Source organism: Engystomops pustulosus, chromosome 6 (assembly GCF_040894005.1).
Source record: "Engystomops pustulosus chromosome 6, aEngPut4.maternal, whole genome shotgun sequence".
Classification (NCBI taxonomy): domain Eukaryota; kingdom Metazoa; phylum Chordata; class Amphibia; order Anura; family Leptodactylidae; genus Engystomops; species Engystomops pustulosus.
Genome location: NC_092416.1, coordinates 35,776,314 through 35,790,949, shown reverse-complemented (window position 1 = coordinate 35,790,949; position 14,636 = coordinate 35,776,314). Strand labels below are relative to the sequence as shown.

At 44.1% G+C, this 14,636-nt stretch overlaps 1 protein-coding gene across 3 annotated transcripts in view; it reads right to left on the bottom strand.

Annotated features, from left to right (window-relative positions):
* Positions 1 to 14,636, bottom strand: part of SCN4B (sodium voltage-gated channel beta subunit 4) — a 40,362-nt gene that overhangs the window by 1,488 nt on the left and 24,238 nt on the right. For 2 of the 3 annotated variants that reach the window (XM_072155692.1, XM_072155691.1), the window contains exons 3-5: positions 11,694 to 11,872; positions 7,341 to 7,584; positions 4,864 to 4,993 (exon numbers count right to left, since the gene is read on the bottom strand). In XM_072155692.1, the coding sequence (XP_072011793.1) occupies positions 4,864 to 4,993; positions 7,341 to 7,584; positions 11,694 to 11,872 (553 nt within the window). Of the gene's footprint in view, positions 1 to 3,772; positions 3,846 to 4,863; positions 4,994 to 7,340; positions 7,585 to 11,693; positions 11,873 to 14,636 lie in introns of all 3 variants that reach the window. The other variant, XR_011856420.1, reaches the window with a different exon arrangement.

Here is a 14,636-nt window from a genome sequence, read left to right as displayed (position 1 = left end):
AAATGTCATGGGAGAGGGAGGGGACAGCAGAACAACAGGACTAGGGATCTCTCATCTCTTATTCCTCCCGTCTACTTCCCCCATGTGATCAGCAGCTACTGAGAAAGATATCAGAGCTTAAATGTGTGAGTATTCAAATATGTATATTTTCTGAAGGGATAGGGGGGCCCCATTCAGAAGTCTTCTATGGGGCCCTGCCTTTCCACATTGTTAAGCCCCGCCAGGCACCATGACTGTAGTAATCTTTGTATATTTGTTATCCATTGTTATCCATTAGGCGGCAATGGGCACACGGTGCAGAACGGGAGTGGTATGGTGCAGCACACATGCGGCAACGTTCCGTACCTGGGAGAAAGATAGGACATGTCCTATCTTTCCCCCGGAATACGGCACTATGCGCCATATACCGCTATGGAGAGGGGCGGGTGTGAGTAGCGCTCACCCCCGCCGCTCCCAGGCACCGACGTGTGCTTACCGTGCTACGGTACGGTGGGCATACTATCGTGTGAATGCAGCTTTAATGAGGACACAAGGCCTGCAGAAACTAGAAACCTGCTGTTGCCCTCTCTCATTGGAGGTCTATCCCTTCCATCATGCCTGCATATCTGTCTTCCCCTCTACAGAGCTTGTCCAAAGTTTCTGCCCAGCAGCCAAACTCTTCCCCAGCCTCTTGTTAATGGATCTGGGCTGTGAGCTACTACCAGACTGCATCCAACCACAATCTCGGACCTGGCAGATAGGACCTACTACCTCAGCCTGTAACTGTTGATGTATTTGGAGTCTTGGAATAAAGAGACCATGTTTATACTGTTTATAACCACTGCCTCAACGTGTGATCCCTGGCTGCCGCTAACATCTCGGACCTCCCCTCTACCATCTACCCAGTGATCCCTTCATCACACAAACACTGAGTGTGCCCCAGGGAGAACCCTCCCTTATATTGCAACTTCCCCCTCTTCTTGCATCCCCTCGCTGGCCCTATCTAGCAAGGAAGAGGCCTGTTCACCTGAACCAAGCTACCCCTGACCCGTTGAGCACTAAGCTAAGCTTCAACCAGCTACTCAGGTGCCAGGGGAATCCAGCTGCCCCAACACCAAAAGGTCAAACCCCAATGGGAGGATGCTCAATGTGGTCTGTCAATCTTTTTCTCAGATTGGATGGGCAGTGAAGAACTTCACATTAAATTGTTTACAATCATATTGTATAAAGAGCCAACTGTTCCCTGCATCATCATTGACCTCTGCTACTGCTGTGTGCAGCTGGCTTCAGAGCCTTGGATACCAGGAGGAAGCAGGACTACTGTGGGAGAACAAGGAATGATTACTAACTTATGTCTTTGGTCTTGTTTAATATACAGGAACAGGAGGACAGGGGTCACAATATGAATGGGAATAAGGAAGTGTAATGTGAGGAGAAGAGGGTCCACAATATAAGGAGAACAGTGGCCAAAATGTAAGAGGAAGAGGACAGGGCCACAATGTGAAGGGGAAGAAGGAAACGGCCCACAATGTGAGAAGGAGAGGGTCCACAATGTGAGAAGGAGAGGGCCCACAATGTGAGAAGGAGAGGGCCCACAATGTGAGAAAGAGAGGGTCCACAATGTGAGAAGGAGAGGGTCCACAATGTGAGAAGGAGAGGGCCCACAATGTGAGAAGGAGAGGGCCCACAATGTGAGAAAGAGAGGGTCCACAATGTGAGAAGGAGAGGGTCCACAATGTGAGGAGAGGGTCCACAATGTGAGAAGGAGAGGGCCCACAATGTGAGAAGGAGAGGGTCCACAATGTGAGGAGAGGGTCCACAATGTGAGAAGGAGAGGGTCCACAATGTGAGGAGAGGGTCCACAATGTGAGAAGGAGAGGGCCCACAATGTGAGAAGGAGAGGGTCCACAATGTGAGAAGGAGAGGGTCCACAATGTGAGGAGGAGAGGGTCCACAATGTGAGGAGGAGAGGGTCCACAATGTGAGGAGGAAAGGGTCCACGATGTGAGAAGAGAGGGTCCACGATGTGAGGAGAGGGTCCACAATGTGAGGAGGAGAGGGTCCACGATGTGAGAAGGAGAGGGTCCACAATGTGAGAAGGAGAGGGTCCACAATGTGAGAAGGAAAGGGCCCACAATGTGAGAAGGAGAGGGTCCACAATGTGAGAAGGAGAAGGTGCACAATGTGAGAAGGAGAGGGTCCACAATGTGAGGAGAGGGTCCACAATGTGAGGAGAGGGTCCACAATGTGAGGAGGGGAGGGTCCACAATGTGAGAAGGAGAGGGTCCACAATGTGAGGAGGAGAGGGTCCACAATGTGAGGAGGAGAGGGTCCACAATGTGAGAAGGAGAGGGTCCACGATGTAAGGAGTGGGTCCACAATGTGAGAAGGAGAGGGTCCACAATGTGAGAAGGAGAGGGCCCACAATGTGAGAAGGAGAGGGCCCACAATGTGAGAAGGAGAGGGTCCACAATGTGAGGAGAGGGTCCACAATGTGAGGAGGAGAGGGTCCACAATGTGAGGAGAGGGCCCACAATGTGAGAAGGAGAGGGTCCACAATGTGAGGAGGAGAGGGTCCACAATGTGAGGAGGAGAGGGTCCACAATGTGAGGAGGAGAGGGTCCACAATGTGAGGAGGAGAGGATCCACAATGTGAGGAGGAGAGGGCCCACAATGTGAAGTGGGTAGTGGCTATCAGGGTCAACATCTGCAAAGAGTTTGTATTTTCTCTCCTTGTTTGCATGGGTTTCCTCCCACACTCCAAAACATACTTGTAGGTTGATTAGATTGTGAACCCCATTGGGGACAGGGGCTGATTTGGCAAGGGGGCCACAATATAAGGAGGAGATGAGGGCCCACAATGTGTGGAGTAGAAGGAAGAGAGGAGCCACAATGTGAGGAGGACAAGGAGAGGCCCAAAATGTCAGGAGGACTGGGGCCACAATGGGAGTGTGGGAGGGCCAGATAGAACTAGAATGTGGGGCCATTTTTTGGGATATTATACTATGCTAGGAGGTAGAACAATGGTGAAAAAGTGAGTGTGGCCTAGGATATAAAAAAATGATTTTGTCCATCTTTTCCTGCCATAAAAAGTTGGGAGGACTGTATATCCTATTTTTACAGTCCTACTAACAATACACACAAAGATATGATTAGATGGCTCTCTGGGATCAATACCTAGAACTGTATGCAGGTTTTCATGGAGAGAATATTTCAAGACAATATGCAGGTCATCCAATATCTGCTGGTTATAAAGCAAATCATGGAGGCAATGTGAAGGGTTTAATAATATGCAGCATTAAAAAGGTAAAATGCCTTGGAGGGAAGGAGATTGCAAAAGGATGTAAGTGAATATTGAATATGCCTGGAGGTTTAGGACTCCAATTCACATGCAGATTTTAATCAGGTTTTTTTTAAAAAGCCGTTTATAAAGCAAAACTAGAAGTGAATTTAAAAACAAGGAAAAGCAAAAGCTGCCCATAAATGGTTACTAACTTTTCAACAAACTTTGCAAAAATCAATAGAAAAAGCAAATATACAAAACTATGTCATATATCTTATCAGAGGAAAAAGCCTCTTTCTTCACATATCAGGCTTCTTTCCTCCACCTCCCTCTCTGCTAAGCTTACATTCATTCTGAAATGCCTGCTGAATTCATCTTGTTAGAGCAAGATGAACTGCAGCAAATTAAACTGAAGTCTATGGAGCAGGGGTAGGGGGTTGCTGCGTGAGTAAGGAGAGGCACAGGCATAAGCAGAGGCTGCTAGAGCTACATAGCAAGTTTCTATCTCACCCCAAGTGCTTTTTTTCACATCAGTGCTGGTCAGTACTTCTCTATAATGTCCTAAATGGTGCTGCTGATGCTTCTGAGTGAGAGAGAAAGATTGAGAGTTAGATGAGCAGATTCTCCTCTAATTTCTATGTACTGGAGACATCATAGAAGCTAGTCTCCAGCTACCAGCTCTGATACAAGTGAGCATAAAAGATATTAGGGAACCCGGTGACTCGGCCCCTTAGTAAATGAGTCCCATTGCCTTCATGGCGGGGGGGGGGGGGGGGTAGCTAAAAATACACAATCCACACAAATGTACCCAAATGTACACACACTACACCATTGATTTGGGTAAAGTTTGTTGAAAGATTAGCTATGCTTTAGGCCTGCTACCTAGCACCTCTCTGCCTGTAATATCACAAGGGATGCACCCCCACCCCCAAACCACTTTTTGTATGTATAATGGTATATAGACACATGTATACCTATGTATACATAGAGCAGCATTGTGATTAATTGCTCCCTTGTACCCTGAGGCCAAAGGCTCAACTCGCTTCATGGTAATGAATGTCACATTAATATTTCTTGACACCTCCACATCTGGACTTTGTCAAACAAAGACGACAATTTCCAGGCCACATCCTTCTCTCTATCTTTTGCATAATTAAACTGGGGGCGGGTTGCGCTATCACACACTGAGGCAGGAAATCCCACAAATACTAATTGTCTATTCCTACTTGGAAATGTTGTCAAAATTAAAAAATATCTTTCAAGTGAACGTACCATGTGATCTCAGCTGCCCTATCTGAGAGCAGGACATGCTAGGGGAAAGAAGCTGAGCTCCGTGATTGGTTTATGTGATTTGGGGTCCAGTAAATCCTGGCAGGACTCATGGTAGAGACAACGAGAGTCCTGGTAACCCCGCCCACAGACAGCGATTGACAGCTCTCACAGGAGACTTTCAATCATTATGTGTGGGCGGGGCAATCATGACTCTTCCTTTTTCTCCTTGGAGTCCGTCTGCTTTCAGATTTACTCAGCTTTCTATAAATTCTTTATACATTCCAAATACATGACATTTTACAAAAATTCACATGCAACAAAAAACTCACTTTTTGTCACGATTTTTCTTTATAATGAAGCTGATTGTCTTCTTAATGATAAGGATTAATATAAGAAGCCCGATGACTCCACCAACGACGCCCACAATGATTAGTGTCAATGTGTTATCAACCACCTCAACTGCGGAGATAAATAACGTAAGTGAATATAACAGGAAAAGACCAAAAAAATGCGGAGATAAATGGCGTTATTCAATATATCAGGAAAGGACAAAAAAATTATAAACTCTTTTCCCCGTCAACTTTTGTAAGAGGACCTGATAGATGGATTTGGGACCCTAGCTTTTTTACCCCCCTAGATGTGAGTCCAATGAGGCACATCGAACTCACATCTGCAGATCATGCGCCGGCGCATCCTCTCGTAATGTGGCAAGTGGAGCCGAGATAATACCCCGGCTTTATTGCGCATGAGACATACCTACTGCGCATGCGCGGTGGAGCCGGGGTGTAATATTCCAGCCCAAAGAGAATGAGGTGAGTATAAATGTTAATTTTTTTTCGAGTGCCCACATTTGGGGCACTAAACCCCAAGGACCTGTGGGTGGCCTAGTATCCCAAATCACCATGACAGCTTCCATTTAAAGGGCTTGGCCACTTTCAGCAAACAATAGGTGTTGTATTTATAATGAAAAGTTATACAATTTTCCAATATACTTTCTGTATCAATTCCCCAAAGTTTTCTAGATCTCCGCTTGCTGTCATTCTATAGGAAGCTTCATTGTGGAGAAAAACCAGACACTGGCCACGTGATGTCACACAGGTGCACGAGCCGTTATATTACAGATTGTAAAGGAGATATTAATTGTGAATGTATAAGATGGGTTTAACAACGGGGTAATTACGAACTTTGTTTAAATATTTGGCATCTATTGAAGCTTCCAGGCAGCTTTTATGACATCCTGGAGCTTTAACAGCCTGATAACCTCTGAACTGAAGACTGGTCTGTTCAGACCCCAAAGGACATTTGGTCTCCCTACTCCCCCCCCTTCTGCATCAGGATTTGGAAACAAAGAACTGTTTAAATATTCCTGGACTCTCCCCCCCTCATTACCACTTTGCCCAATCGTGAATGACCCTCTGGACTAATTAATGAATGGGAGGTTCTGAAATCTGAACCAAACTGAGAAGTTATAAAACAATATGAAATCCAAGAATTGGTGTTCACATTTTGGGGGCTGCTTGACAAGCCGAGTGTGTCCCTTATTTCTCCCACCTCCAGGGATCAGGATTTACTTTAAGTTGTAAGTTTCTGTTATTTTTCTCCCTTTTTATTTTATAACTGTTTTGCCGTGTTGTGTGTCATTTTATTTTGTAATTCTTTTGTTTTTAATATCTTTTTATGCACTGATCAACTTTTTGTAATTAAAGCTTTTCACTTTAATTTTGGTCCCTGTATGCTCTGCGAACTCATAGCCTTGTGAAGTGTGGTTAACTGTGTGACTGCTGGAGTGCCGAGTGTGCATGTCTAGTGGTGTGACAAAGTGACTGCCTGAGAAGCAAGAGTTGTTGTAGAGTGGGATACTTATTGGTCCCAGTATAAATGCAATAAGTGGTGGCAGCGGGTCTGGTTCTGGTGCTGAAGCTGTATGAGGTGTTATTTAGGCTCAATTTGTGTCCTGAGTGAAAGGTGAGCGCAAGTTTGAGTAGGCTAAATTAACCCGTACAGTTGCACCCCACGTCACGTGACGAGGCGGCGGCGTCCTTCGCCATGACACAGATAGTAATCAAAGCTGCTTGATATAACGAGCCGTGCACCTGTGTGACATCACATGACCAGGAGACTGTGTTTCTCCACAGGAAGTAAACGATGAAGCTTCAGCAAGCAGAGATCTAGAAAACTATGAGGAAGTGATACAGAAAGTATATTGGAAAACTGTAGAACTTTTCATTATACAGACAATACCATTGTCATAGCGGGTGTCATGGACTTCTATTGTGCCCATGATCTGGTCATCTGAATGGGGCCTTAGTTTGTGAGGTAGGACACCATCATAGTTTGTGTGGTGGGACACCATCTTAGTTTGTGAGGTGAGACACCATCTTAGTTTGTGAGGTGGGACACCATCTTAGTTTGTGAGCTGGGACATCATCTTAGTTTGTGAGGTGGGACACCATCTTAGTTTGTGAGCTGGGACATCATCTTAGTTTGTGAGGTGGGACACCATCTTAGTTTGTGAGGTGGGACATCATCTTAGTTTGTGAGGTGGGACACCATCTTAGTTTGTGAGGTGGGACAGCATCTTAGTTTGTGAGGTGGGACACCATCTTAGTTTGTGAGGTGGGAAACCATCTTAGTTTGTGAGGTGGGACACCATCATAGTTTGTGAGGTGGAACACCATCTTAGTTTGTGAGGTGGGACACCATCTTAGTTTGTGAGGGGGACACCATCTTAGTTTGTGAGTTGGGACACCATCTTGACCCTGACCAAGACCGGGTAACACATGCTGCAGGTGCTGGTTATACTCACACTTGTCCACCACTGTAAGGAAGACTGTAGCGTTGCTTTCATTGCCTTTTTCCTTCATATTCTTCACGATACAGGTGTAGCGCCCCGCATCATCAAACTCCACATCCCTCAAGAGCAACGTTAAATTATAATCCTTTGTTTGGTTGCTAGGAACAAGGGTTAGTCGATCATGTCGATAATTTCTATTTGGGACATCTAAAGCTTTGGGGAGAGATTTCTTGTTCTTTAGTTTTCCCAGGTAAAGCTGGAAAGGAAATATAGGTTAGGGGGGAGGATTGTAAAAAAAAGAAAGAAAAGTGATGGTTTTACACAGTAGCCAATCAGAGAAAGAAGCACGAAACAGCCTAAACCAATGAGGAAAAAGAAGGTTTGTCTCAGACTACTTCAGACTCTTATACACACTGTAGCTAAGCTATAGTCACTGTACAGCTCTGCCGTAATGAAGGGGAGTTAAAGCGAACATGTCACCAGGTATGTGATTTCTAGCTGGTGACAGGTTCCAATACCCTACGCTATGCTGATTTTAAAAATGTCAGCATTGTGAATAATTTCAGTACTTTATATAAGTTTAAAGGACACCTGTCATCAGGTCTGTGTCACTTGTCCTGTCACCTCTACCTGTTGGAGCAGCTCACAAGGATCCCATCCCAGGCTTTATCTATTTATTTCATACATTAATCATTGTAAAATCATCTATTCTTTATTATGTAAATGAGGCTGGTCACATGGTCAGAGGCAGTGATGTCACCCCTGTTACCCCTCCCCTCTCCTCCCCCTGCTCATGTCTGTGTGTAATGTATAGTAAAGCATGGCTAGTGTGTGTGCTGCATCTGCTGACATGCTGCATCCTCCTAATATACAGGTGGGAGACACAGACATCAGCTACACATGAATCTGACATGTTCTGCTGTAACATGGCTGCCTGGAGCTGCTGTATCTCTCCTAAACACACACACATGCACACACAGGCTGCAGGGGGCACCAGCACCAGGAAGCACATCATTATACAGCCTCACATCATTATACAGCCTCACATCATTATACAGGCTGTCAGTCAAGCACTGGGGGTGTGGCTGTGCCTCCCACTCATGAATAGAGTGGACAGCTTGAATATGCTAATGCTTCATTGGACATTTCACAGGTCATTTGCATACAGCTTTAGGACCTCATTGCTTAGGTTTACTGCATGTAGAGGGACAATGAAGGGATAGAGGCAATGCTCTCTAATGGCAGTTTATGAAAATATATTTAGTTTAGGGGGGTTATTTTGCATGACGGGTTCTCTTTAAATCACATTACCTGGCTCCCTGCCAGCCGCATGCATTGAGTCCCCAGGAAGGTGGCAGCTGCAGCCTGTGTGTGCCTGTGCCTCCTCATGCAGTCTCCTTCTCCTCCACACTATTCCCCTCCCTCCCCTGCCTGCTCAATGCACATTACAGGAAGTGGGGAGGTAACAGGATGAGTGTGGAGGAGAGGAGACTGACACAGGCACACAAAGGCCGCAGCTGTCCCCTCACCCTTCCCCCCTGGGACTTACCACCCACTACTTACAGGGAGCCAGATAATGTGAGTTAAACGTATATAATGTACAGAAATGATTAAGAATGCTGACAAAGGCATTTCATCCCTTAACCCCTGACACGGCCCATTTTTTCAAATCTGACATTTTGACACTTTGAAACCCTTTTACATATTGAGGTGATTTTGAGATTTTTATCTCATAACACATGATAGTTAAAACATTTGGGTGATATGCCTTGCAGTTTTTTATTTAAAAAAAATGAAAATTTGGCAAAAATAAAAATTCTGCTTTTCAGACAGATGCCACCAATAATTAACATTTCCCAAATGTCTGCTTTATATTAGAATAGATTTTTATGCATCCTCTCATTTTTTGTAGGATGATAGGAGGATTAGAACTTTAGGTGTGATTTTTCACTTTTTCATAAAAAAAACTCCTATATTGAAGTGCTCTGCTTCCAAGCGACTTGAGAGGCCTAAATAATAGTCAAACCCCATAAACTACACCCTTCAACGTATGAAAAACGAATTCTACAAAGTCTGTTAACCCTTTCAGTGTTGCACAGGGGTTAAAACTGAATGGAGGTATGATTTTGAAATTGTCATTTTTGTTTGGGCTAAATGAATGTATTTTTCCAAAAATGTATACATTCACGCAGAATAAACTACCAAAATGCAGAGCAAAGTGGGGTAGATTTACTTACCCGGTTTTTTCGCGATCCAGCGGCGCGTTCTCTGCGGTGGATTCAGGTCCGGCCGGGATTCACTAAGACAGTTCCTCCGACGTGGCACTGCTGTGCTGAAGTTCCCCCAAAGCCCGCTGGAATGCACTGAAGTTCACCGGCCGATTCCTAGTGCAGGTAAGCACGAGTCCCGCAACACTTTTTTTTTTTAATGCGGCGTTTTTTCCGAATCCGTCGGGTTTTCGTTCGGCCACGCCCCCCCATTTCCGTCGGGTGCATGCCAGCACCGTTGCGCCACAATCCGATCGTCGAAATCGTCGCAAATCGGAAATATTCGGGTAACCCGTCGGGAAAATGCAAATCGGGCCCTTAGTAAATGACCCCCAATGTGTTTTCCAATTTCTGCTTAGTATGCCGATACTGGGGATGTGGTGGTAACCTGGTGGACACTGAAAGGAAGCTGCACCATTCAAAGCAGATTTGCTTTGTCACTTTGTATAGATTATCATATATATTTTTATTGTTAGTGTGGACATATTAGGGTTTCTTTTTTGCATGATGAGATGCTATTTTCAGATCCTTCATTTTGAGGTTCCTGTATGTTATTGATCAGATGTTATTAACTTTTTCTGAGTGGAAAAGAAAATCATTCATTCTTGTTTTTGAGCAATTTTTTTGCCTCATTCACTGTAACATGAAAAAAAATCTTATCTTTATTCTATGGGTTACTACGATTATGTCGATACCTTATTTATACAGTGTTTTTTTATTTGCCCAATTTTACTTTAATCATCTATCATTATGGGGGACATTGATCATAATTTTTTCGCTTGTTTTTGGAGTTTTTTGGCACAATTTTTGGGTGCAGTTAGTAGATTTGTCTCTATTTTTACTGAGTGGTTTTGAGTGTCTGCTCCTTATCTGACATGTGATGTGTGTTCTGCAGATGTTTGCACTGCATTTATCGTTATTTTGCACCTAAAAAGCTGCAAAAAATTCAAAAACTCACCTGCTCCGAGCAGATGTACTTGATTAAAAACCTCCCTTTTCATTACTGGAAGCAAAGGACTTCACTTCCCAAATGAAAAACCAACTGAATGCAACATGAAAAAAAACTTAGCGCAGTATTAAAATGTAAAAGGTCAAAGAACACAGCAATGTGAGGACATTCCTCCAGTGCTCCAAGTCCAGCTAAAATCCTGGAATATAAATCCACTTTTCACAGTCCTGCTGTTACTAACAACACACACAAAGGTTTGATTATACAGATCTCCAGGGCCAATACCTAACACTGCAGCTTTGTAGGGTCAAACATGTGGCAAGACTCACTCTAAATTGTAGCTTTCGTAGTAACATCCCTGGGGACATATTGGGGGTCATTTATTAAGGGCCGATTCACGTTTTCCCGACGTGTTACCCAAATATTTCTGATTTGCGCCAATTTTCCCTGTATTGCCCCGGAATTTTGGCGTACGAGATCAGATTGTGGGGCACCGGCGCTGGCATGCACGCAACGGAAATCGGGGGACGTGGCCAAACGAAAACCCGACGGATTCGGAAAAACCATCACATTTTTAAAAAAAAGTGTCGTGGGACTCGCGCTTACCTTCACCAGGTATAGGCTCATGCATTCCGGCGGACCTTGGGGAACTTCAGCGCAGCAGCGACATCTGGTGGACGGCGGAGGAACTACCTTAGTGAATTGCCGGAAGACCCGAATCCACCGCACAGAACGCGCCGCTGGATCGCAACTGGGCCGGGTAAGTAAATCTGCCCCATTGTGGTCATATGCTGTAGTGGATTATAACATAGGCGGTGTGGGCAGTAGCCCGGGGACAAAGCCTTCTAGGGGGCAAATGGCCATCCAAATCAACAACCAAATTTTGCACTGAGAAGGACATTCACCCATCTGTTCCTGATTTCAATAGACAATTACATAAGAGCAATTTCAGGACCTTTGAAGGCCGTCCAAAGGTCCTTAAACCACAGATTGAAAACAGGTAAAAGGGACACATCCTCCATTCCCCAAGAAGCTGATTCTAGTAGCAGATGTAAGAAGTAAATTCCAGACTCCTGGATAGCAATGACCTATCTTTCCATTTGAGGAGTATACTTCAGGAACAAACCAGTTCACTTATGGGATACTCACTATTTCCGGCGGTGCTGACACATTGAAAGTATATTCCCAGCGGAAGGTGACATCCTCAAAACCAATGCACGTGGTAAATGTACAAGGCAGGTAGATATCTGTTCCATTCCGAGCCTTGATCTGAGGGTTTTTCCCTACGGTGACTTCTAATGAGAAGCAGGTATGGACAAGTAACGCGGCTGGAAATAGAAAAAAAAAGTGTTAATTATCATCCTAATATAAGATGGGTAGTAGGAATAAACTGGGACAAAGAATTTACATCCTGAAATATCAAATAGAAGTTACACTGTTATGTACTGAGACATAAGGGCCAAGGTCAGTCAAATAAACAGAAAGGGATGGGGTACATTTTACAAATTGTATCACCTAAACCTTGGTGGCATAGAATGATCCATAACTTTTCATCAATCATTGCATTAATGACAAATTTTTGTAAAACAATAGATACAAATACCAGTGGAGGTAACAATAGTGAAGACTTTATAAAAGAAATCGGTTGCCCGATAAAGTGTCTAATGACATAATTCTTTACAAGGCGGCCTTAATTGGCAAAGTCTCCACAAGGAGAGCTCTTACTTCCAGATCCTAGTCAAAAGCCTCTCACTCAGGTAATCCAGTTCCCTACACTGTACTGAAGAGATGCAAACACATCAAAACAGCTCTGTATACAGTTAGGAATCTGTTCTTTCTGGAATGGATCTAATGGTTTGACTTTAATCCTAAATTATGTCATTAGGCTTCCTGAAAGTCATGCTTGATGTTAAGGAGGCTGCCTTACAAGGTAGCTAAAAGGAACCTGTAACCACATTTTTCACAAATACGGCTAGTGACAGGTTCCCATAGAGCCCTATTCACTGAATGACAGCTTTCTTTTAGCTCAAAATTGTTTCCTTTACATCCCCACAAAATCTACTTTGTTATCTTACCTGGAATACAGCCAGATTCCTTCTTTTCACCATTCAGCACTTCAGGGTGACCAGGGTGATATCATCTAAGGTCCTTTACCCTCTAACATTTGCAAAGTCTATTCCATGTATGTATGTATCTGAAAACACATATGATCACAGCAGCCTCCATGTAGGATGGGGAGGAGTAGAAGTCCAGGAAAGCTTCTGTGATTTCATGTGATCAGATACAGACATGTACAATTTGCAAATGTTAGTGGGTTAAGGACCTTAGATGGGACCTAAGATGACATCACCCTGGTCACATGACAGGAAGTACTTAATGGTGAGTGAGGATTGGAGGGGCGGCTGGACTCCAGCTGTATGCCAGGGTAGGGAGGTAAATGTGAGGAAACTATTTTTAGCTAAAAGAAGAGTGACATTTAATTAACAGGGCTTTATGGGAACCTGTCACTAGCTGTATTTGTGAAAAGGGTGGTGACAGGTTCCCTTTAAAGAGGCATTGCTTTCTCTTATCCCATCCTGAAAAACATATGTGCATTAACTATTAACTGTCAGTCTCTGACAGTCTAATCTCTTTAGAAAGCTGAATCATTAAGGAAAATATTCTGTAGGTGTGGAAAGAGTTAATCATTAGCCTTCTTATCTCATGGATGGAGGGGGTGTGCAGTCATTATTGTCTTCACTCCCCTCCCATCATAACCACTCACATTTCTGAAATCAATGACAACTGCAGGCCCCTCCAACCACTGCTATGGGAGTGGCTATGATGGAAGAGGAGTGCAGTCAGTAATGTCTCCACTGCCCCTTCCATCCTCCAGAAGACAGCAGGACACACAACTTCACAGGAAGTCCTGAGTCTTGCTGCGAACCTAAGGGGGGGGGGTGTTTCATGACATATAATCTGGTCTCCTTTACTGTGTTTGGGCTATTCCCATGTCAGTTTTTCTTGGCTTGGATGGGAATATCCCTCTCTCTTGGAGCTTGATTCTGTAACTCCCTGTATGACTTTTCAGCTATGTTTGACTAATTCCAAGCCTACAACTCCAAGCCTAGAGGTCAAGAGAGTTGCACATTTTCATGTCAGCCATATTTGACCCCATTTAAATCTTGTCTACCAACTCCAATCTATATGATCTCCCTTTTCCAAAAAAAAAAATCTGATTACTTGCAAAATGAAGGACTTGTTATCATCTTACGATACCCAACTCCCTAAGTCTGTTTGCAGATAGGATTCTATAGAGCTCCATAAAAGGGTATCTTCCACCAGGATGAAGGATTGCAAACCAAGCTTACTGACGTACTGGTGTGTGCCCCCTCTGGCAGGAACCACTATTCTTTAAGCTTCCTATACACTTGTTTTAAGAAAAAAAAGAGCTTTATGCAATTATGCAAATGAACCTGAGGAGTTACAGGCTCCTTTACCACCTAAGAAGCCCAGAGCCCCTCTGGCTCATTTGCATAATTGTAATAGTCTTTTTTTTTTGTAAAAAAAAACAGGGCATAAGAAGCTAAAAAAGGAGCAGGTCCTACCAGAGGGAGCATACACCAGTATCTCAGTGTGCTTGGTTTGCAGCCCTTCATCCTGGTGGTAGATTACAAAGGAAATCTACCATCCAGATCAAGTATGGATAAACCAGGGACACGTAATCTTCTTATATTCGTTACCCATGGCCTCCTTACTAATAACATTAACTTACTAATGAGTCAAAAAGACTGGGTTGGGGGGGGGGCATTACCAGTGCCCCTCCATGCTGTAAAATCAAGGACAATTACAGTAGTACCAAGGAACTGGGGGGAGGGGGAGAAGTGGAGTCCACAGGGTAACAGCCTGTGAAGCCAAAGTATGGATGAGCATTGGCGACACTCCACAAAGCCCTTCAGTCTCATTAGCATAATTATAACAGTTGATTTTAGAAGGATTACAAATATAAGAAGATTACTACAGGCACCGTGCTTGATCCTAATGGATCTGCGGAAGAAATGAATCCCATTTTTAGAAAATTGGAAATATGCTGACCGTAACTGGAAACAATAG